Source organism: Augochlora pura, chromosome 10 (assembly GCF_028453695.1).
Source record: "Augochlora pura isolate Apur16 chromosome 10, APUR_v2.2.1, whole genome shotgun sequence".
In the NCBI taxonomy this organism is placed as follows: domain Eukaryota; kingdom Metazoa; phylum Arthropoda; class Insecta; order Hymenoptera; family Halictidae; genus Augochlora; species Augochlora pura.
The window spans coordinates 19,186,248-19,211,977 of NC_135781.1; the positions used below are offsets into that span (position 1 = coordinate 19,186,248).

Consider the following 25,730-nt stretch of genomic DNA (forward strand, 5'->3'; position numbering starts at 1 on the left):
TAGTTTTGGTGGAGGAAATGAAATGGTTTCGATTGGAGGTGGGTGTGTCGCAGGGAACTTGGAATGAGGAGTGGGAAATTTGGTAGGAACTTCGTGTTTGCATCGTCTTCTTTGTTAAAGTAAATTATGAAAGTTTGTCCGTGTAACGGTACCGTGGGTCTGTCACACGTGTTGTCCGTTCGTCGAGTCGAGTTTCGGTAAGTACGGTAGTCGTAAAGTAATTGCGTTAGTCGTCGTTCGTCGGATTTTGCCTATTGTCGATTGATTCGTATGTTTATGGCTTAATAACTAAAGAGGGACGGCTAGGCACTTTCGACCATCGGTGTTGCCGTCGCAACACGAAGCATTTTTGACACTAAATTCAAAATACTTTTGGATGACATACAATGTTACCATTTTACATGATTTATTAGTGTAATTTATGTATATTGAATTGAGTCTATGTAATATTTATACTTTGATAAATTCGTTATCAAAGTTCATATCTCAATTCTTTTTTGATAAGTTCTTTAAGGATAAACAAATTTGATTAGAACATCATATGAGAATCTTGAGTGGAACTTCAGAATCGTCATTCGAGAGCAAAGGGTTAAAATTAGCTGACCAAATATTTAGAGATATCAGTTTGGTGCTGTTCAATGTGTGCCATAACCTTGATATATCAATCACTGCTAAAAATGTTCTGTAAATCAATAGTCTGTCTGACAAATGTTAAACACTATATATGTATATAATGCAGTTAATTTAATCACAATCCATCGCGGTTTTAAGGAAAATTATATTGATTTGAAAGAAATCATGCAGTGTTCAATGTTTCTGTAAAATGTCTATGTGAAACAAAAATTGATTCCGATTTAATTAAGATTATGTAGCAGTATACTTTGTATAATAACAATTTACAGTAGGATTTTTTCGCAAATTCTTTTCTATTCTTTTCTATTCTATCTCTAAAAATTTCTGTAGTTGAAAGACTAATTTTGTTCCATCTTACAGCAATTTTAATTAAATTTGACGAGATTTTAAGAAAATTAGAATAAATATGTTACGCTTTCTAAGGCTGTAAATCTATTTTTAGTAAAACAACTACGAATGTATATAACGCGTACGAATAAAATAAAAATGAAACATCTTTAAATTATAAAAATTGTCGATCCCCATAGAAAAGAAATTAGAAATTCGATAAGAATTGCTTCATTCTTTAAACAGCTATAATGAGTTGAAACTCAGGAAGAAGTAATATCATTTCTAAAAAGGCTGTCTAACGAGGAGCGCGAAAGCTGTATCACAATGGTATGTCGTTCAAAAGAAAATATTTCTTCGACGAGATATTGTTCAGGTTTTAGGTGTATTTCATGGCGAGATGGTCTGTTTCGGCCGAATGCAAACGCATACCGATTGTTTTCGATGAAAATGCGCTCGGCGAGCACAGCATCGGCGAAGGAATTCGATTTCGCCCGGCCGAGTGATTGCAAACGAAATTTTACTCTATTTTGCGAGGACTTTTATTGCATTTGTTCGAGATACTCGTCTTGCAAACGATTTCTCTTTCGTGCTCCTCTGTGCCATCGGTTTCCCGTCTGCAGGATATCGAAGGCTTTCGATAGATTTCGGTGAGGAGAAATAAAGCTCGCTTTCTGTCTTTTCCTGGGGATTTCAAAAGGGAAAAGTGCAGGCCGGAAACGAAATATCGTTCCGACGGCGATTGGAATGTGTTTCCTTCGATGTCATGCGACCGACATGCTCTCTTATCCGTTCGTTCGATATCCTTAAGCTTTCAAAATCAAATTCGAACAATTACTGTTTGCGCGCGTTACTCATTTCAATAATTATGCTTGTGCCAATCGATGGTGCCGTATCCTTCAATGCTGTTTCAGGAGGTTGAATGCGAAATTCGAAACATTAATTCACCTACGACCGATTTTATGATGCGTGATCATGCGTCTGATCATTCCGTCAAATATAATGAGACCGTTTTCATGTTGAATTCACATGATGATTTTGCAATAGTTAAATGACTATGTGATAATTACACGAGGAAGGATATTCAAGTTTGAAATTATTAAAAAGCGGAAACTATTTTAATTGATGCAATTTTTATAATTGTTTGGACTGCTGTGGTTGGCAAGATTCGTATTTATTTTAAAACAAATATTTCCTGGTTTCTCAAGTTGTGTTACTCGAGTTACCTGCCTTAAGGACCCACACGAAAAAAAAATAGGGACATTTCCGTATTTCTTCTATTCTTTTTTTACAATCGTAATTCATTAAAACCGATGCAATATCTTTAAATTCTTCTAACCTATTTTGAGTTTTATATTAGACTTATTCAGTTTTGCCATAAATGCATAAAATCCAAAGTTTAATAATTAAGGTGCACACACTATTGTACAACCTATAGTAACCTTTTACTGCAAGATCTTTCAAAATGTCTGAATAATAGCCACTTTCCTAGAAGTTATTTCCCTGAAGGAATTGCAGGGCGAGCACGATTTTTCACAGCTGAGATATGGCAAATAAAAATTTCAACAAGATTGTATTAATATATGATGTTGAATAAATTTGCATAATAGATAGCATTGTTTTTTGTGAAGCATTTTTCCCGGCTATCTATATGTAATACCATGCACGTATTCTCATATGTGTTAATCTTTCAAACCGTTGCACTCGAATGGCAATCTCAATTGTACCATTCTCTAGAAAAGTTTTACATTAACAACCCTCAGCGCTCGGAGAAATGTCTTAGATCACTTACTAGCAATTTGCATACATTCATGCGCAAAATAGTAAGTTCTTAACGTTTAGTCTGCTTTTCATTGGCGAAACAGTGAAATATGTGCATTTTAACACGAAACGAAATATTTTTGAAAAATGATATTTTACTTTCCGGAAAATTCAATATAATAAGGAAGTAGTTATTACAATAGGATTCGACGTAAGTTTGTATTCGTATAAATCTTGAGGAATAAAAACGTAACGGAAAATCCTCTGCAATTGCTCTAAATGTTTTGTTCATTTGTCGTTAATATTTTCGAATGCAAAGACTATTCATATTATATTAAATATTGTTTGCAAAGGCCTGAATGTATCCCAGAAGCCTTATCAAAGTATTCAAACTTAAAAATACCATCTTTTCTATTAGTTTCGATTCTATTTGCGACCCTTTTGAAAAATTAGGCGATAAAAGGTATGTTACTTAACAGAGACTATATATAATTTTTTCATAATAATTATTTATAGTTTTTTATTTCTTAAGGTTATGCCAAGGAAATTTGTTAATTTTATTTCGTCTTGGGCTCCAAATATTCAAAACATCTTAAAGTTTAGTTTTTAACTTGCACACTTTTTCATAACGAGTATATTTGTCAAAAACAACTATCAGGTAAAGAAAGGACAACAAATATGCTCTTCTTTGTGTAATAAAAATGCAACAAATAAATACCTTAAATACCGTAGATAAAAGTTAAAATAGCTTCGTTTGCGAAAGATAAAGAACCGTCGTTTCTTCTGAACACGTTCACTGTTGCGTCGCAAATTCTACATGCAATTCGTATTTATTTAGTTTTATATTCACTTAGAGTTACTTAGTTTTTCAGACTTCTTAAACACTCTTGTCTCATCCGTCAACCAGTCGTTTTGTAACATACATTTTCTTTCCGTCCGTCGCCCAGTCTTCTCGTAACAAAAATCTCATTAAACACAGTACAGCTGTTCACGACCCAGTTCACCCTTAACTACGTCCTCAACGTATTAATACTATGACGCTCGGTGTCACGATAGTGGTGTAACGCGCAAAATATCTCTCAACAGTCGGCGACATCACAGTGGTGTAACAAATTTTACATTTATTTACACATGTATATCTTCGAAATTTCATGAAAGTAGGTGGAAAGTAGGTGGTGAAAACTCCTGAGAACTGACGATGAGATTAACAAAACTTGACAATTTATAATTTCCCGATAAAGACGACAATTGAAGTAATTTGAATCAGTGCTGCCGGCGCCAAGCGAAGAAATTTTGCGAGACGTGCGGACGGCAAAGTGTTAGGTTATCGCGAGGATGGCGTTATTCAATCGTCGCACACAGTCGACGCTGTAGCGCATCGTAACATTCACAAAAATGATATTTCTCTTATAAGCAACTATGGCGCCGGAAATTATTTGGTTAATAAATGATTAGGAAAGTTTGGTGATCTCGATTCTGGCAAAATTATGCGTTTATTTTTGGATCGCGGCTGGCATCGGCATAGGGAGCAGGAACTCGGTGCACAGAGTTGCACCGAATTTATTCTCGATTGAACAGACATTCCGGCGGGTGTATCGATTCCAGGCACGCGTCTCTTCTTCTTCCGTCTACATATCTTCCTCTCGAGGAGCCGAAGCCAGCATGCCACCGGCTTCCCATGACGACAATAAAAAACCTCGGTGCCTTCGCTGTGATCGCAGTCGGGAAACGTTGAAGCGAGTTACCGGAGCGAGATATCGTTTTCTTCGTGGCAACCGCCGCGTTCCATTGCGCCGAGTTCGCTCGTCGTCGTTCCTGCCATCTGCAGTCGAACTGGAATGGCAACGGATTAACGAGCAACGGATATCCGGCTGACATAAGAAAATCTCACGTGCTATTTTTCCTCGAACCCTCTTGTTCCTTCCGCCATCGCTACGGATGCTTCGCGATGCAATAATTCATTACTGCACACCGTAGTTCAGTTTCGAGTCGACGGTTCCTTCGACGTTTTCGAACAAACTTGTTGAACGTGTGCGCTGTACGTTACTCAAAAGATGGCACAGAGGAAAATGTAGGAACGATTCCCATCGACCCACCCTTGTTAACGCCCTCGAAGAGGTAGGGTAAACGCGTATCCTTTATTGGCAGAAATGATCCCTTCGTATTAGCCCCAATTTCCAGGAAACGAGGGATTCGAGCCCGGTCGATTATAAGCAAACAATGCCTTCCGACTCTCGTCACCGTCTCGCTCCTCTGTGGTCTCCCCCTAGCCTCTCTCATTTCGTTTTCATTTCAGACTTTTGATTATTATTGGTTAAATTACGCCTGATTAGGTAGAGCGAGGCGATCGAAGCCCCTTGCTCCTCGTGTCGATTAGTTTATTGTCTTCTTATTTTTCAATAGAAGTGAGTTTCTTGAGGTCATAGACAATTGAGAACTATGGGCGTTCAGGTGAGGCGAAGCGAGCGGGATAACCCCTTAGCCCCTCAACAGAAATTGTGTCATTTTTACAGCAACGGCCAGTACTTAAGAACGGTATGTCTCCAATTCGGAAGAGCAGACAATTCTGTATAACTATACAGGATGATTTACCTAACGTTTGCACCTTTAATATCTTTGTTATTTTTAACCCGTTCAGTACGACATACTTTCGAATAGAACCATCAATACAAACGCAGCCGAACAAACAAATCAGTCACTGTGACTGTCCCACTACGAAGATAATTGTTCCATCCCGAAGTTGTCATTTCTTAAGTTATTTTTGAGAAGAAGACTTTTTTTACATCTGACGAACAGAGAGTATGCTAATGTCTTTACCGTCTTCTTCAATAACCATTACGCGTCACAAAATTAAAGATTTCTAAGAGAACCGTCTAATATCATTTTCAAAGCTCACAGCTGGAACGTGCTGTAAACCGGGTGATCCGAAGGGTCACCCTAATCGAATACACGACATAACCTGCCATAACCATCGAAGGCTAATCTGGACGATCTCCCGTCACATTTTTTAACGTCATAAATTCAATACAAACGAAACACCCTCACACGCGACAAGAGAGTATCGCCAAGTTAAAGAAGGCACTGATTGGTACTATGCAGCAATCGGCAAAAATCAATCAGTGCCTTTCTCTTATACCGAAATGCAAGTTCTCGCGGAAACCCCCAAAAGCAGAAACGCCCACACCCCCAGACGAATTCCGAGTTCAACGAACGACCGCAGTTAAACGATGCGTCGTAAAACATTCACCAACAAGCAGTCATCTAGAAACGTTCGTCTAGAAACATTCAGGCTCCAACAGTCGAGCTGAATAATTAAGATAGAAACATTATAGTCCCAACCACCGCTCTACCACTAGAATCCTATTACAGAATATTAATTTTGCGGGTAATACATCGGCGACACCGGAATCAACGCGTCCTCGAACGGCTCAATCCGGGCCTTACAACACCGGAAGTGTGAAAGAACACCTGCGCGTTGACCCACGTGCTCGCATCGTAATTCAATAATCATAAAGAAAGAAATTTGATATTGATAATGAATGACAAGTTTCATTTCATAAATTCAATGTCAAACACAATGTTTAACACAGTGATATGTCCATAAAATTTATAGGGCATTAACATTTATACCTTCATATTCGTACAGAACGAGTGTATATACCTTTTGTGATCAAAGGGTTAAGGATACAAGATATTTCTAAAGAAAAAAGTTAAATGTTTCAAGGAGATCAGTGTTCTAATCCAACTTCGCGATTTCATTGCATTGTTTTTCGATTGTCTACTAATTCAACTACATTGTAAGTAAATTTAAATGTTTAATTCAGATTAAGATTCTTTTATTTTCCTTTTGTTTGCTCATTTTTCGCTTTTTTCTCCGTAGTTTTGTCTTCCATTTACTTTGACTAAGATTACAATTATATTGTAATTCGTAGTTGATGTAATTTAATAACTACATCTGTCACGCAACTGTTCTTTTTAGAATTGTTATTTAACAGGTAAAAGTTAACCCAATTATTCTTCCCGGATATCGTGAGATATATAAGTTCAATTTATGAAACAAATAATATTTGCAGACAGATCGGCTGAATATTATAAGGCAAATTATCGCAACGAGATTCTGGTTAAGAGAAAATTGGACCAGGATGATACGTAACACGCAAACGGATAAAATATCAGAATTATGGGTAGGAGAATAGATGGAGCCAAGTTAATATATAAAGTGAAAATGGATGTGATATCCGGAGAACTATTTCCAAGGAAGTTACGACAGGCTGTCATCGGGTATCCGGCAGAGACAGTAATATCGAATGCTAAGAAATCGAATAATGAAGCATCGCCGAATGGCAGCGAGAAGTTCCCTGAATGTGTTTTATCCCCATGAAACGCTGATGTCACGGCGAAAACAAAAAAAGGAATCGTATGCATACCGGCTCGGATGTGCGAGAAAAACTATAGTGATAGATATTGGAATCGAATCCACTGTTTTTCTCACTAGAGATCGATTGCGAATGGCGGAAAGGGGGAGAACGAAGGTAACTGGCGTCGCGAAACTCGCCCAGGCAGTAAAACAATTGGGATCAAACAAAATATTTGCTCATATCGCTGTATTTTCTCACTTAAAAGGTATAACATTTTCACATCCCGATTTTATCCGCCCTTCAGTCCCACGAGGAGTGGATATGCTGTTCATCAAAATACACCGATATAATATTCCACCCCGCCCGTAATTAATTTCTGAGCGTATGTTCCGATCTCAAGTAATTTCGTGAGAAAAATAGCCTGAATTGGCAGGTACCGTTTCAATTTTCCAATAAGAAATAACAGCGAATTAATTCCACGTATCTCGTAATTAATTCCTGAATGTATTTCCATGCCAAATAATATCGCGAGCAAAATAGTTTGATTGACACGAATCCGTTTCGAATAAATACTGTTCATAAAATAATACCGAAATAATAATATTATTTATATTGTTAATAATATTCCACGTGCCTTGCAATTAGTTTCTGCTCGTATTCTGATCGAAATGGACATCGTAATTTAAAATTCTTTGAAATGGTACGCCTCGTTTCGATTTCACAGCTTCTCTTATCCCCATTTCTAAGAATAAAGTACTGTTCAACAAACACCGTTAAAATAACATTCTACCTACCTCGTAATTGGCCGTATTTCAATTTCAATTAACTTCACAATGAGAATTTTTTGAAATAGCAGCTCCGTTTCGATTTCAAAGATTTTTCTATCCACAATTCAATCGGAAAATGTCGTCCATCGAACAGCACCAAAATAATATTCCACGTGTCTCGAACGTATTTCAACCTCAATCAACTGCGTAATGTAAAATTCTCAGAGTTAGCACGTCTCGTTTCGCTTCGAGACTTCATTCTATTTCCATGTCCAACAGAAAAGTACTGTTCTGAAGTACTTTAAAATGATATTACAACTGTTTCGTAATTAATTTCCGGGCGTACTCAAATATTGAATGAATATGAAAGTAGAATATTTCAAATTTACTTATCTCGATTCGTTTCGGTATCTTCAATGCTAATAAAAAGATATTTTTTATAAAAAAGAACACGTTGAAATTATATCACAATGGTTTTTTTAATAACAAACGCGTTGATCATTGAATGGTTCCAACTTTGACATTTTACAATTATTAGAACGATAAAAATGTATTTGGAAGACGATATTGAAAAATTTTTATTGTTTCAATACTAATTATAATTAAAATTATATGCAATATAAACAGTGCGAGCACCTTTTTTGTTTTTAGATACCAAAATTACTTTTTTCGGACTTAATTAAAACATACTAAGTGTTATATGTTTCGTTATAGAAAATTTGTATTTTTGGGATAATGTTGATAATAAAATGCCGGATAACTTTAACTAATATTTATTCCTGCTGATCATATATACAACCTGTGTAAATGGAAACATATAAAATTTACACAATACACTACGTTCGACTTGTAACATAGTATTTTGAAAAACAAAATGTTTGCAATACTATCCAATTTGTTTTTTCTTTGTAAAAATCTATAGATATAAAAAAAATTTCTTTCATTTTGGGTGAAAATTAATTTAAAAAGAAACAATAAGCAAGTAATTTTTAAGGTTAATAAGGACGGATAATTGCCATGTGATAGAATTCAAACGAGTTTTCGACACGTCTAACTTTAACGTAATCAATTACTGCGTATTTTTAAGATAAAAATCATTTGAAGGTCATTGTGTAACGAATCTATTTCAATTTGTCTCTTCTTCAGCTACAACACTATGCCATCGAAAGTAAATAGCGCCATTTAAGGAAGTCGAAGTGACCCTTTTCATCGAATAAAAGACTTCGAACTCTTTATTATTACAAACTATATTCCTCAAAGAACGCGTTAACTCTTATTCAGAACATTTTTTTGTCAGAATGGCGTGAATAACTCAAAAATTCGTGCGATCGTTACGCTGATCATCCTGTATATTGTATAATATAAACCGTATAAATAATAAACCTGTGTAATATAACCTTGACACAACTACTTAAGAAATAACCGATAAAAGAAGAAATATAAACGTGAAACCGGGTCGTAATCTCCCGACTAGACGAATAATCACGACACGAGCTCGATGAAGAGTGACTCGCTGTCGATTCGGATGAACGCATATCGACCTATAAACTAAACAAACGGGTCAGTGACCCCTGAATGCGTTTTTTCATATATCTAAGCATCCCGATCATCGACATTAGCAAGAGCGCTTATCGCCTCGTAACAAACACCGTCACATCTCAAAATTATACCGTTTTTGCAAATAAAAATATTTTTCGAGTAGGAAAACTAATTCTAACAGCTTTATACAACTATTTCTGCCAGATTTGCCAAAATTAATTAACTTTTGATTATATTCCGATCTCAAACAATTTCACCAAGAAAATGTGAACAACCCTCGAATTACACGATGAATTATTTCATTATGTCATTCCGAGAATAATTTAGAATTCATCGGTGTCACTTGTCCACAATTTTATTAGAATAGACAAAATTAATTCTATTTAGAATTTGGAATGAATAAAAAGATGGAATTTTGAAAGCATTCAGTTCAATTACGTGTTATTCACGAGTCAGGGCAGGTGTGACGATCCTTCGTGAAATTCGAGGGTTGCTGCAACGTGAATTTGCGAATTCTCGCGAATTGTCGAATTCGTCTCGCGAACGCGACACGGCTATTCAAAGTCTCCCGGGTGTGTTTACTTATTCACGCGTGCAAACACGTACGCGATGTCCGCCGCGGGGACGCAATATTCAGCGACTTATGGCAATATCAGCACGCGTGTGGGAGAACCCGCAAGATCACATGTGTGGCCATGTCGACTGATCGCCGGGAACACGTGCGGGTTACGTACACGTCTCCTTGATTTGTGTGTCTACGAAAATTTCATAACGTCCAATGGCACAACACATGAAACCCTGCGAAAACTGCAGTCGGCGCATCTTACGGCCCTCGGGTAAAATGCAATCGAGTTTATTGCGACATGTAGGTACTCTTACTTAAATTCGTAACCACCTACTTGGACATTATAGGAGTTCGCTTGCAGGTAGTCAACAGAATGTCTCCTTCAGTGCGACGCTGTGAAAAATATTTCGTAAATATATCGTTATCGCCACGTATGTTTTGTGCATATACCGTGTGTACATTTTGCTCATATCGCCTGAGTTTACATTAAATCAATCAATTTTTAAATAAAAGTCAAGGTACGCTGAATCGTGGTTATTTTTTTATCAAATATTAATATTTATAAATTGTACATACAGATTTAGTCGCACTATAGACAACACTGTAAATGTACGCCTTTTTTAAGTCACCTTCGGCTACAAAAATCAAATTAACTTTAACAAATTAGAAAATTATGAAAATTATCAAACATATTTTGTATATTATCTGCACTTAAAGAAATTTTTCAGTGGTCACGAAAAGTTCGAAGCTAATTGCAATTTATTTTCGACAAAGTAGAGCTTTTACTTTATAAAAGTAAAAGTAAAAGTTGAATAATTTTAAACGTTATAACTTCGTGGGAAAAATCATAGAACAATTTATATGGGCTAGTTCTAAAGTGTAAAGTCCATATACCACAAAATTAAATCTCTTTTAAAACCACTCTATATCAAATAACAAACTGAAAAAGCAAAAGTTAATTTCTTCCTCAAACAATTTCATAAATCCAAAATACTCTGCAGAGGAATATGATTCCATATGATTTCTCATATGTTTTCGCATATGATTTCATGCTATCGTTTTATCTCATTTCGAAAGGTGTCAACTCTCTTCCAAATTTTCCAAAATATGGTCGATTTTAGTTTCATCCTCCACTCCTTCGTATAAAGAGGTCTTCGAAAAGATTCCATTCAGGGATTTTAAAGTGGAGCCTTGACCCTTTCGAACGAGGTCAGGTAAACTACTTTGCAATTTTTTCCCACGAAGTTACAGCTCCGAGATCGTTAATCTTTCAGTAAAACGTTAATTTTGCGGGGTTGATAAAGCCAGAGATAAAAATCTTGTAGAACCGCATACGCTGTAAAATCGATGATGGGGAGGGTGGTCACAGGAATTTCAATATTGATGAGGAAAGTACAGGAGAAAACGTCGTATCAGAAAATCCCACACGTCCCTTTATTCATATTTCATCGTAGGATGGAACAACGTTTCCTCGTTCGTTCTATGTACATACGTGCCTCAAAGTTTCCTCTGTTCATCATCGATTCGAAACGACCCGAACGTGCAGTTACTCGCGAGTCTGTGTACCATGCGAAGTACACTTCGGATAAAGTTTGCTATCCGTTTCCTTTTACACGGGGATGAAACCGGCGAGGCGTCATCTTGTAAGAACTTATTACGCGCAATCGAACCGCGTTCCCCGCCGATTTATCCTCAATTTCGGGCAGAACCATTCTTCCGACGATTCCATCCGGCATCTGATAACTGCGAACTCTTTTGCTAATCAATCTGTGTCGCGCGACCATAGAAACTGCGATACGCAACACCATCATTCGAATAAATTATTTGAAAAATGAAGTTTGGTTTAATTAAATTAGATATTGGAGGTGTATGTAAAAAATGGAGAACGTGCTAAAGTATCCACTCACGAACAATCTGAGCAGTATGCTTTGGGTCGTTGTCGTATTGGATATAGTAGTCACCTTGCAAACCCAGCTCAAATGCACTTGAATGCAGATTTTCTTTAAGTATATTTTTATACTTTATCTCATCCATAATTCCATCGATAAAAACAAGCTTGCTCACTCCGGATGCTGCCATGCAACCCCGGATTCTTTATTAGGCTTTCTCCAAACTTTTTCTCTTCCGTCACATCCAAAAATATTAAATTTCAACTGATCTGAGAAAATAACGTTCTTCCAAAAGGCATTACTTTGATTTCTGTACTTCTTCGCAAATGCTAATCTCTTTGTTCTGTTAATTTTACTAATGAAGGGCTTCTTTCTCGGTGTTTGTCCATGAAAATGTTCACTTCTCAATATTTTTCGAAAAGTTTCAGCAGAAACGTTCTTGTTGAACATGTCATATCATCTACACATTGTAGCTAACTTAGGCGCGCTAATTTGAGGATTTTGTTAAACTTCACGTATAATAGTATTTCTTTTTCGCACGGTTAAAATCTTTGGTCTTCCAGTACGTTCGTTATTTAACAAACTGTCACTCGTTTTTAACCGTTTCATGACGAATTGAATAGTCAATTTACTTCTGCCTATTATTTTTGCTATCTTAACATAACTTTTGCCCTCTTGGTGTAATTTAAAAATTATTTGACGCTCTTCTAGAGTAGTCTCGGATTTCGTTCTTCTCATTTCTGATTATTGGTGTTATTCTGACAAAATTTCGAACTAAACTAGTTTTATTGCGAACTGTGAAAGTAATTTTCGATGTGAAATGACTTTGCAAACAAAACAGAATCGACTCTGCTAAGAATGGTACGAATACTTTTATGAACTGTTTGTTATTGCGTACTACGGGGAGTAAAATCAATATATTTTTGTTATTAGTTAATTAATTTTGTTATAATTGGATATAAATAAACTTTATACATGTTGTCATTTATAATAAAATGTTTATTATGAAATCTTACATGCGTCCCTTGATTTCAACAAATTTCTCTTATAAACAATGAGGGTACGAATACTTATGGGAGTCGTAATAATAAGGCGACCGGTATAATATAAAGACAACGTAGCTTTTTAAGAGACGGCAGAGTTGTTCTGACAGTCGAAGAGTGAAGAAGCCTAAAAGTTGTCGAGCAGTCGTGATCACAGTTTCGGTATTTTTCTGTTAATTATTCTAGTCTAAAATTTTTCTAATTTTAAACGAACTCATTATTAAATATATTTCTACATATAAATAAATTATTCAGAATATAATCGTTGTAATAATACATTAATTTATGTAAAACATTTAACCAGATAAATGAATGTATTATTACAACGATTATATTCCAAATAATTTATTTATATCTGGTTAAATGTTCTTCGATATAATCACATGTTAGCTTATTTGAAAGTATAAACAAGTTTTATCTAGACTTTTCATTATTTGGTATTTATTTGGGATGGTTTTTCATGTTATCTTTCACTTGATCGAAAACGTTTTGAAATAAAATATCAAATACGTTCTACTTCTGTCATGTCAATATCGTCAACTGCATCTCAAATGCAGATTTCCATATTATGTGTAAGTATTGCGATATGGATCTACTTCACTATTTGATGTAACAGCTTTTTTGAGAGCGAATGGGCTGGAAATATAAATACTACCGTAGTTTCAATTAATCAATAACAATTTCATTCAATATCTGGATCAATATCGAATATAAAATGCATAAAATCTAAAGAACTATCGTACTTTCAGTTAATCATTTGTTGCGACGGCAACACCGAAGGTCGAACGTGCCTAGCCATTCCTTCAGCAATTAAGTCATAAATGTGCGAATAGACCGGCAATAGGTAAAAAACCATACGAACGAAACCACTTTACGACCCCCGCACTTTGAGAAATTCGACCCGACGAACGGACAACACGCGCGACAGACCCACAGAACCGTTGAACGGGCAACAATTCGTAAATTTCACTTTAACAAACGAGAACGACAAGCAAACTCGAACAGAATGCATACAGAATGAAAATCAAATCGAACAGAACGCATACAAAACGCAGACAGAACGCAAACCGAAATCGAACGGAACACATTGAGAAATTGTAAAGAATTCTTATATAAATCGCGAACATCATATCTATACAGTGTTGTGTTAATAAAGTGTCAATAGAAACAAGCAAGCGTCTTCATCACTACAGCATTGTACCAAACACGTATACATCATTCATTTTAATTCAACATCTTATGACTAATTATTTGTTGTTTTATTCGTGTGAAACAGTTTCAATAATTTGAAATATAAAATAACATTACTTTTCACACGCTGTACGTAAAGTATGAACATACAAAATAGGTATTTTATTTGAACCGCTCAGGGGCCAAAAATCAACAAGTATAAACCTTTGTATGCAGATTAAAAACAATTACCAGTTTAAACAATTTTATAATAATTAATTCACTTTGTAAGCTTTAAGTAACAACCGCCTCCAATGTTTGCAGTTCTATACATAAAACCTTAAGCGTGAAATTCCATAAAACAGTTTGCCAAGCGCAAACTGTTAGTAATTCCTCTGTAATTATAATTTCCCTTTCATTTTTATGTGATTTTGTATGCATATTTTGGGTGTACGAATCTAAAAATAAAAGAAAGCACAAGCACTATCCTAAATACACTGAAATCTATCATAATAGCCCACTGTAACCTGAAAGTCCCAAAACTATAAATAATAATAAGATAATTATTGTAATGCAAACAAATAAGTTGTTATCGATGTACACTTATTTTGTTTAGTAAGCAAAACAGCTTCATAACAATCTGCAGGCAACTTCAAAGCATTTTCTTTGATATTTTAAATTGATGATACTGGCAACTGTTAATACTTTTATTGCTTATCTTAGAAACTTTATATAATTAATTATCTTGTTAGTTATCTTGAGAAAAAATAACAATTATTTACTAAAATGTCAATATATTAGCATGTGACTTGAAAGTTACACGCGCCCATAAAGGGTTAACGTAAATAAATCTTAAAATTTCCTCGTGGATTAGGTGTTTTCAAATGCAGCATCCAAAATATTTGGTTATAACTTTCTTTTGCGAATATATTAAGGAAGAAAAGAATTCTGCTACTGTGCTGTATCGGCCAAAGTTTTTGTTTATGTAACAGAAGCATTCTGCCTATATTGAAAGCAACTTCGGTATAATGTTTTGGTAAAATATAAATATTAGAATATACAGTCAATTATTTCTCTCACGATCTTGTCTAGCAATTGATCGACTCTTGATCATACACTGGAATTTATTCTCTTTGGCTTCTATAAATTTATTGCAACGTCGCGCCATTCATCTGTATTTATATACATACATCTTTTAGTGAATCCTTGCTTTCACTGACACAAATTCTTCGTTTGTTTCGCTATCATTACTAGAATTATCAGAATTACAACTATTCACAATGTTTTCAGATGATAAAATATTTAAATTGCTTTCGAGTAAGTCTTTCACATAAACACTAAATTCTAATCTTAATATTTTTCTTTCTCCACAATTTTATCGACGAAAGTTCAGATAATAAGTCAATAATTATAGACTACAAATAAACAAGCGAACAGCTAACACATTATTTGAACCATAATCGTGTTTGTCCCAAATGTCTTCGTCGTGGAGCCAACGGAGACGTTACGGATTAATATTCCATGGCTTAGAGGAACTTTTTTAATATCGTAAGAAAAGTCGATTTCAATTGGGAAAGAACACAATGGATACTAAGCTAAGGAAACGATGTGTTCGTTGGGACGACAACGTAAGGTTTGCCGTGCGGCAAGATACGGTAATTAACAGATTTTATCTGGCGGCACTTTGGGGTATCGTTAGTCAATCCGAAATTCAATAAGGTTAAACCACGGTGAAGCGAACCCCTCCCCGAAGACCGATCTAATCGATCTTTCAATCTGTTACAGCCCTTCATGGTGCCCTTGAGAGTGCTGATGTTATTAGGCGGCGGAATGCTCGCAGTGTTTGGGAGTGAGGCGATCGAGCTAGGCGGCGCTGGACCCTTGGCAGTGGTTGTGGCCGCCTTTGTTAGCTGTTACTTCTGGCAGAAGCAGGGCTGGGAGGTCGACGAAGTGAGTATATTTTCGCTTTTCGTAATGATTCAATTCGTTAAATAACACGTTATCTCGCGACCGCTCGGAATTATTTCAATTCGCGCGCGAAAGTTGACCGACGGAGTCACGTACTTCCTCGGTCGGGTGGTACGTCAAAAGGGTAGCTCACTGTGAAATCATACTATACTTTCTTTCTTCAATCATTATCAATTATTGCCGGTCTATGAGACTGCTACTAATTACTTATTCATTCTGATTTATAATTTTTATTTATAACAATGAGAAAAATTGCAGAAAGAGGATCGTTTTTAATACGCTTGCTTCTGTTCAATCGAATCGAGCTCCTTCGTTATTGATGTGCGAAGTAAAAACAATTGATTTTGATTTTTCATTTAACACTTTTATGTCAATAACAACGGAATATAAACATTAACGGTCTGTGAGAGCGTAACAGTAATTATTGGGCTGCGGATTTTATGTACTTGTAGCAAAAATGGATAAACAAAATGCGAAACAGTGAATACAAAAGAAGTGTTTAAAAATACTACAATATCACTTTCATTGTATTAACATCGTTAAAATAATTCTTATCTAATTTTCGTTCCATATGAGAGATCATACAAATTTTCATTTTACATAAAGAACAGCAGTCTCATGGTTACATAAATATTAAGAGTTGCAGTAGTTAAGAGAATAAATAACAAAACTAAAATGAGAGTTATTGAAAACGTTAAACATATTTCTCCGTGGAAATATGGATTCTACTGTGATTACTTTAATTAAACAAAATACAATAACTAAAGTAATACTTTAATTCTTTTTCATTTTTAATTCTAGTTTTATCATTCTTTGGAATTACAGTTTTCTGAACTCTTAAATATATTGTAGCTGTGTGTATTGTATTAAATTCTTTTAGCGTGCAGCTTTAATATTGTTGTAATTTAATTTCAGCGAGCTCCGTTCATATGAGTTATTAATAAAACACACACGTAACTATAAATTAACTATTTAATATAAACCTTTAAAGAAAACATACCACAAAAAGTATATCACACAGAATCACACCCACCACGTGCATTGACAAAATACGATCGCGCATTGATTCTCCAATCATATTGATTTCTCACAAATATTGAACTTGTCGAATAGTTCGATTCATATTTCTTATTTTATAATTGCTGATAGATGACGTCTAACTGCATTTTTATTTTGTTTTTATCACGTGTATTTTGCTTTTATAATTTTCTGGCTCGAGAACTTGTATTTTTCTTTCTTCTGATATTCAAAGAAGATTTAATATTTATTTCATACAAACATTTATACCGATGAGAGAAACACCATTAACTTCTTGACAAACGCCAATTAATTTGCTAAAATTATATTTAACTCTCCAAAGGACGATATTCCAATTAAATTGATAAAATTATATTTAACTCTTCAAAGGACGATATTCCTTTGGAGAAAACAGTTTCCCTGTTATCTGTTGCCTATCGGACAGATAAGATAATAAAATAAATGCGAAATACAAAAAACTTGTTTTTATTGTACATTTTCGCAATTTATATACATAATAAATTTAATATGAACTGCATTTAATGAGCGCGACATTGGTTATATACTTTAAAAATTAAGTTCTACCGAGAATTGGCATGGTGAGGGGTTAACACGTTCTATTCCGAGCTATTTTTACTCGCTATAGTCATTTGTTATTTCACTAAAACTTGCTATATTATTTGTAATGATTAATAATCGTATATAATAATAAAACAATTTCATTACGATCCATTCTTGTGATGGAAATTAATTCTTTAATTCTAGATTTGTTATAAACTATTTTTTTGCCCATTAAATAAACATGCAAGCATGTACCATCGGTGGTACACGTCGCACGGAATCCGTCTTGGAATCCGTCAACAGAGCACAATAATTGGCCCCACTACCGTAGCGTCGTAAAATGTAACAGCTGTAAGTTCTCGAATAAGTGGTATCGTGATTCTTATTGCGCATTGTCTTCTAGTTGAAGTTACAACTTGGTAACGCTGTTAAGGGAACAATAATTAGCATCGGGAAGGGAAACCAAAGCCATTCGCCACCTGTTTCACTTACATTTTAGCAAGTTTAGTCTTCTGGCGACGATGCATTCTCCTAAGCGCGTTGAGAAGCGAAACGTCTAATTTAACCCCGGTGTTATATTGCGTCTAAGTCAGCGTTTTGCAGGCTGCCGCTTGTCGCAGAACTTTGGTCGGGTTTGGAACGCTCTGTGCATCGAAGAAGACTATTTTCCTGCTCTTAGCGTTTCAGTCAACATCTCGAAGATAGGTTGTTCTCGAGTTTGATGAAGTAAATGCTCGAAATGCAACTTCGACGGTTGTTTTATCCTCGGCTGTTCCAGTTAAAGCCGATCAATGAAATTAGTTTCAGTTAATAGAAGCGAAACGTAACAATAGCGCGGCCGCACCAGGAATCGTGGAAGTGCCTGCAACGGGGACGATAATCTACCTTGTAGCGAGTTAACGTTCATTCCTGTTGCTAATTAACGGCATTTTATTCGGGCCAACTGTTGCCACGGGCGCGTTACCCTCGATTCGAATTTCAATAACTCGATTAATTACTTTACGTCGCGCTCTACGAACCTGTATTGCTTCGTATGGACCGACACTTGTTGTAATCCATAACACGAATCCCTCGTGATCAATTTCCAATACCTTGTACCGATCGAAACGATTGTTTCCTTTTGAATCGTCTCAGACTATTTAATTTGCAGTTATCTCCTTGTTGCGTTTTCAATGTTACCTTACAGTATTCAGCGACTATTTCGATTTTAAATATTTTCGTATCTTCAGTTCCGACAAGAAGATACTGTTCATCGAACAGCGCTAAAATAGTATTCTACGTCCCTTCATTTATTTCTGATCATAATTTGGTCTAAATTAATTCTATAGTGTAAATTACTTTGAATTGGCACACCTTGTTTCGAATAAATAATTCAACGTCTTGTCAGAAATGACATGATTAGACAGTGAATTTTATGTATTTGTGGTAAAATTAACTAAGTCAAATACGGAACTATAAGGACATTAAATGTATTATTTAAGAATATCTTTGTGTCATATACGATCTATTTAAATGATAAAAAGAGAAAAGGTAAAGTGACGAGCAAAAGTGTTCACACACTTTTCAAAACGGTATAAATTTTTTTGAAACTGATCAAAATGACTTGAATTTTATCATCAATGTAAGAGGGACTAGTTCACTGTACAATGGCTGAAATACTTTTATTTAAATTTTGCCATTAATTGGAATATAAAAAATGTAAAAAACTCTCGCGTTTGACTTTTTTTTATCTAAGCCTGTAATGAAAATTTAAGAAATGCATTAGACACTTACGATAACTTACATACACGCTGAAAATTTCATTAAAATCAATTGACACATAGCCAAATGGCACTGAAATGAGTAGAAATCACGATTTTTTTTATTGAAATTCGTAAAATACTAGGATTTACAACAAATTGAAGTCATTTAGAGCAGTTTTTAAAAAGTTACATCGTTTTCATAGTTGTATAAACAGTTTCACTCGTCACTGTATTTTCATCGAACACACGATTCATTCCAATTAATTTAAACAATTTATATCTTGCGTAAAAGTCCGCAGTCTAGCCATAACAAACGTGTTGCGTCGCGAGCGACCCATGTAATTAAGTTATGACGACCCCCAGGTAGATTCTTCATAATACCGCGTCGAAGCTTTCGGGCCTTCGACAACCGATACCAGATGTGGCCATGAGCAGGGGTACGGCCAGCGACAGCTACGCTAAATACAATGAAAATCGGAGAATTCCCAGATTTCTGCTGTCCCCTCTTCTTGGCCATCTCTCTAATATTCATTGGTTTTAAGATAATTTAAGTAGCCAATGAAATACCAACTCCACCCACGCCATTTACATACGAAGGCGTAATCGGAGGATGAGAAGCGTACCTACATCACTTTCCACCTTGCACTCGGTAACTTCTCATCTAGTCCGACAAACGACATTTTGTACATAGTGTTATAGTTTGTGATAAGTTGTTCGTCTTTTTATTATTAAACCTTGTTTAAATACGGCACCTTGTTCCATCTCAGTTCACCCTCAAATCTATCCTCAACATATTAATTTATCGCGAGGTAGGCGCGTTATTCAATCGTCGTCAAATACGATCGACGCTGTAACGCACCGCGCAACAAAACGTTTCGCAAAACTTAAGAAATTGAACACATTCCCTTCTTTTATCTTGTTTAAAATCTTAGTTGATCATAAGCTCCCAGGGTTTCTCAGCAACAGTGCCAGGATTTTTAAAGAAGTTGTTCTACACAGACTTATCGAACAGAAAATTTCGATAAAGTTCACGTTCTAGCCGCGCCAGGCGGAACTCTGAATAGAATGAACGAATGTCCGTTTGATTCCGGCTCGTGTACACATGTCTATAAAAATCGACGTCCGGCAGTTCGTCCGGCAATCGTATTATTTCACCCGTTTGAATCGTACGGTCTCGTGTTTGGGGGCGTTCCCTCTTTTAGAGGCCATCCGGTCGCCGAGAAGTAATTTACCTTAAACGTACGTTTACCTTTTTATCGGTTGTAAACCGATTTATCGGGCAGGTTCTATATACCGGTGTATTTGTTTATGAAATTCTGTCGAAATGTGCACCGCCAGTTGTTACGCCTGTGCAGCATTTATCGTCGTAACTCGCTCCCGTTTTATTGTAGATACGTCAGTTTTACGGGGTACTAGTAGAAATTGAAACCCATCAGAATTTTCACTGTCTCTCTCTCTTTCTCTCTTTCTCTCTCTCACTCTCGAAACGAGACGCTGGCCACGGACTCCCCGCGACTGTCCCTAGGTTTATAGAATAACAGCCATTCGGTTCTCTCCCATTTTGCCAATTTCTATATTCTCGCAACACGTGCCCCGAAACTAAATTCCAATTGCCTCTATTAAAAGAAAAACAACGAAATTCTCTCTTCCAAGCAGTTCAGTTACTCTGGATTCTGTGCTATTCGATATACAGCGAGCAGAAGGTAGAATTTCTACACAGTGCCATCGAAATCACACGGTATAAGCAAACGAGTGTCGATTTTACGCGGAAAAATAAATCGATGAAAACAAATAATATTTTTTGGTCTCCCATTTCGAGAACAATGAATTTTATCATTCGTCAGCGAATACATGGTGAGGAACAAAGGTGGTTCAACACTTTTAAAACCTGTTCTAAAACTGATCCAAATGACTTGAATTTTCCTATAAATTTTATGGGAATTTGTTATTAGTAATTAGGGGAAATACTTATTTTCTAATTTTATTATTACATGAAATAAAAAGAATGTGTAGAAACCCGTTTTTTCAGTTTCTTACATGAGCCTATAATGAAAATTTGCCTCCACTTTATTTTGAATAACATAGAATCAATTAAAGCAGTGAATTACTTTCATGGATCGTTTATTTCCAGAAAACTCTTACTTTATTTTTATTTCTCAATCTCCTGCATAATAATTATAAATTAATAATAGGACACTCAAATAACGTAACAAATAATCTTCAACTTACAAATATGTTATTTAAATAATCTTCACGCCTGAAACAATTATATGAAACTTTCTTGGTGTAGTTTCTACGTTCCAAAAGAATAAAATTGTTAAACTTCTTTTGAATACTCCACAATTGAGCATGCAACTTTTTCGTTTTTATAAAATGGTCAATGAAAATTGTTGTCCACTTCAGCAGCAAAGAAAAGAGAAAAAAACAATCTGGAGAAAGGATACATATTTGTGGATTATTCTGTGGCTACTAACGTATTTTCTGGAGGCCATAGGTTTTCCCCGGGTTTTAGAAGAGGAGGAGCTGAGAGCGCAGGGCTCTAATTAAATCCCCAGCGTGGTTGCATTAATCAGTAGTTAACCGGCACATGGGGCATCGGGAAAAGAACGAAAATTCTATGTTTCCCCGAAGAGTGCAAGTTTTTTAATCAAGTTCCTATCAGAAGTTATTCGAGGCTTCGCTGAGCGTAATTTCGGAGGTACACGTGTCGAGCTTCGACCGCGATATCGAAAATCGTGGTTCTGAGCAAGACATATGCTTATTCTACACGCTTATTAAACGTTCCCAAGCTTTGATTACCAGCTCACCGTGTAAGAAAGCGTTAGAGCACTAAAGCCTTTGATATTAGTATCGTTTCTTTTTTGTTTGCTATCAAATAGTCAGTTACTTTTTTTTATCTTGTTTCTTCTCTTCTATGAAGTTAATTTTATATATTGCGCTATTATATAGACTAAAATAGTATTTAAAATTGTGAATACGATGACTCAAATGCAGGAGATTAGGATTTCAATAATAATTTTTATTCAATAACGCATAATACTTGAAGGTGTTTAATGCTGTCTCAGACACGTACGAATGGCACTGATTTGAAACCATTTGAAATGCATTTTTGCATTGAATTCAACAAATATTTCCTTCGGTAAATTTTATTTTTCTATGGTAAAATTTCTTGTTTTGATTCCGTTAATTACAATGATTTTCATATTGTGGGCATAAAAAATAAACTTAAGTTCATGTTTTCTCAAAATTTTCATGAGACAAAAAGTAGAGAAATGCAATGAAATAATGTAATTGTTTTTTAAAATTCTCTTTATAATTTAAATCGAAATAAATATTGTAGAATGTATAAATACAAATGTAACTTTCATCTAACGGTATATAAAATTTATAAGAAAAAAACAGCCAAAAAGTAATCGTTAATAATGTTACTATTTTTATGTTACTGGAACGGTTAATCGATTTGGCAAGTGAAAAAAGTAATAAATTTAAATTCAGTGTTTAAATTTATTATTTTCTTAACACGGAAAAAGATAATCATAAGATATTTTTATTAGAATATAGATTAGAATAGAATATAAACAGAATACAGATTCTTCATAAAAATGAATATTAATGATTCTGTTATAAGATATTATTATTTGTAGATTCATCGTATTGAAGAACGTATTGATTCACTATTTTGCACATCTACATTATTATTAGTTTCACTTATCTCGATTACGAGGATATAATTTTATTTTTTTTAATCACTGACAAATGTAAATAATTGTTTGTAATAATTCAAACCAAAATACGATCTGGAAATGTAGAAAATTTGGAAAGAAAGTATTCCTATAAGACTGGTAGAGTACATAGTAGAAGTTAAAATACACCAAAGTAAACTTTATTCTTAATAATAATTAATTTGACTTCAAAGTAGAAGTTAAAATATACGAAATTAAGATTTATTTATTAAGATTTATTATTAAGCTTCAGTACAATTGAGTTGCATTTAAAAACGATTTACATTAGAGTACGGAGTTAATCAAAGTGGTCTCCGAAATAAATTATTTATTATTCAATGACCAAACAATTTTTGTCGCTTTACGGTGTTCATCTTAATTATCAGGGAAAGTTATTACAAATATAAAAAGTTATGACTATACCTATAGTATAAGCACTTTTCTTAAATCGTACCACTATCAATTTATGGTCACATCCAACTTGCTTAGGGAGACCATTTCGCCAATCTATAGGAATAACAAAATAGTCCTAATTATATATTGTAACTACAAATTTTGTTTCTACTCAAATAAATAAATTTTTCTTATTTTATTTTTCGTTTCCCAAAAGTAACTACTTTGTCCATTCTCACTGATACGAATATAATATTTTAACAAACAGTAATATTTTCTGAAAACGATGGAAATAAGTGAAAAATTATCGTGTGAGATTATTTTAGAAAGTATTATGAGGTACTACCAACATAAATATCTATAAAACAAGTTTTGCTGTATGTGTAAAACCGTGTTGTTACGAATTGTGAGCAAGGGTGAAATGTTAATTAATGAGTGTAAAAGAACATTTTGGGAGAGTATACCTTGAGATGCGAGGCAAAGTAGACAATTGAATACGGAAGAAGTGTTAATTGGTAACTGCAACGCAAGCTGAGTTGTGTGATCTCATTGATTAACCTCTTGCACTACAATAACGAGTCAAACTCGTGATAAAAATGCCACGCAAGATTTAATAAGTATGAATATTATTCGTTTCTTCTAAATCGAAATAAAGTTGAATTCTTTTGTTATTAAAGTCTAGAAGCGGAAGTGAATAAAGATAATACAAGAAACAAAAATGATCTGGTCCTATTGAGAAAAATATTAAGGACAAATAAGTGCTAATCGATGCAGCGTGAAACGAGTCATAGCGCAAGGAGTTAAATATTTATAGCTAGTTGTTATTTGATTTGCGTCGTCATAAATCCAACAACATGAGCACGAGATATAATATTTTATGTTAGAGTGACTCGCCCTTGTTTTCCAACACGGCTTAATTGGCTCCGCGGAGACACAGCGCACCTTTAATCCAGCCCGCATCCTGTTTCGACAACGCATGAAGACAGAAATATCAGTCGGACGTTGCGAAAATGATTTCCCTCGGATCCTAAAAACCACAAGCCAATTACCAGCGTCGGTAAATGTTTATTAATGTTACTGACACTGTCGGTTTTCTCGATTTAACGCTCGTACGCAGTATCAACAGCGGTGTGTAACCACCGTATAAAGGATCACGTAGCTCATGATACGGGGATCGGGGGGAATTAAATTAAATAAATCAACACGCGACAGGATACGTTACGTAATCTCGATTGAAAGTAAACAGGAACGGTAGACGCGGACGGATTCGACGAGCGTGACCCATTTAAATGCGTCGGAGCCTCTCGTACCCGAATCCGCGGGAAAACAAAAGTGTTTAGACAGCGTTCCCTGTTTCTCGATGAAATACGCGAGGCGTATCCAGGAAGAAAGTTAAGTAACCCTGGAACTATCAAAACCCCGCCGTGATTAATATATGTACAAGGTGGTCTACGCAATTTGTCCATCTTCTGCCGCTTTCAACATATTCATTGGCCAACAGATTTTTCAACACAAAAGTTGCATGGTTTAATCCTTTGTAGCCATTTAAGAGCCATTTTAACTGGAAATCCAAATGTTTGTTCAGACTTATAGTGTTTCTATTTTATATAATCTGCTGCATTTCATACATTATAGAATTGAATTTTTTGACTCATGCAACAGTTAGCAGCTCTTAACAATTTCTTGAATATAAGTAAATTTTATAAAAATTATTTTGTTACATGGCATCATAATCTTTAGCGACGCCTTAGAGTCGCGACTCGACCGCAAAGGATTAACGGGGGCATACTATGTAGTGCATTTATTCTTCTATAGGTGGTGTACCATTTGGGGTATACGTTTAACTTGATCTGCAGGCCTTGTGCGATATAAATAGCACACACAGGCATATTTGTTTAACAGACAAATCGTGTAAAATATACTTCCACTGAAAGAATGAGGTATTGTACAGTGGCGGTGTACTGAGGCAGTGTTGTCCATCAGAAACAAATGAAAAACAAACTACTGAATGCTGTGTAAAAAAAGTATTGATTTTTGTTAGCCATAAATCTCTAATAGGTATCGAGTAATTTGCCTTTATTTTTTTCAATTTTCTTCATATATCGCTCACCTGCAAAAATCAATGATACGGTTGAATCTGCAACTTGATACTGATTTGTTTATTTTCAGAATGTGTTCTCCCGGGTTCATAACCGATACTCAGAAATAGATACAAATAAATCGTTTTGCGCGTTCGTTAAAAAACATAAGAATTTAAATAGAATAAATAAGTAAT

At 35.1% G+C, this 25,730-nt stretch overlaps 1 protein-coding gene across 1 annotated transcript in view; it reads left to right on the forward strand.

Annotated features, from left to right (window-relative positions):
- Nucleotides 1-25,730, forward strand: part of Nha1 (Na[+]/H[+] hydrogen antiporter 1) — a 266,381-nt gene that overhangs the window by 225,828 nt on the left and 14,823 nt on the right. Inside the window, exon 9 of the mRNA XM_078193764.1 lies at nt 15,838-16,002. Coding sequence (XP_078049890.1) covers nt 15,838-16,002 — 165 coding nt within the window. The remainder of the gene's footprint in view (nt 1-15,837; nt 16,003-25,730) is intronic.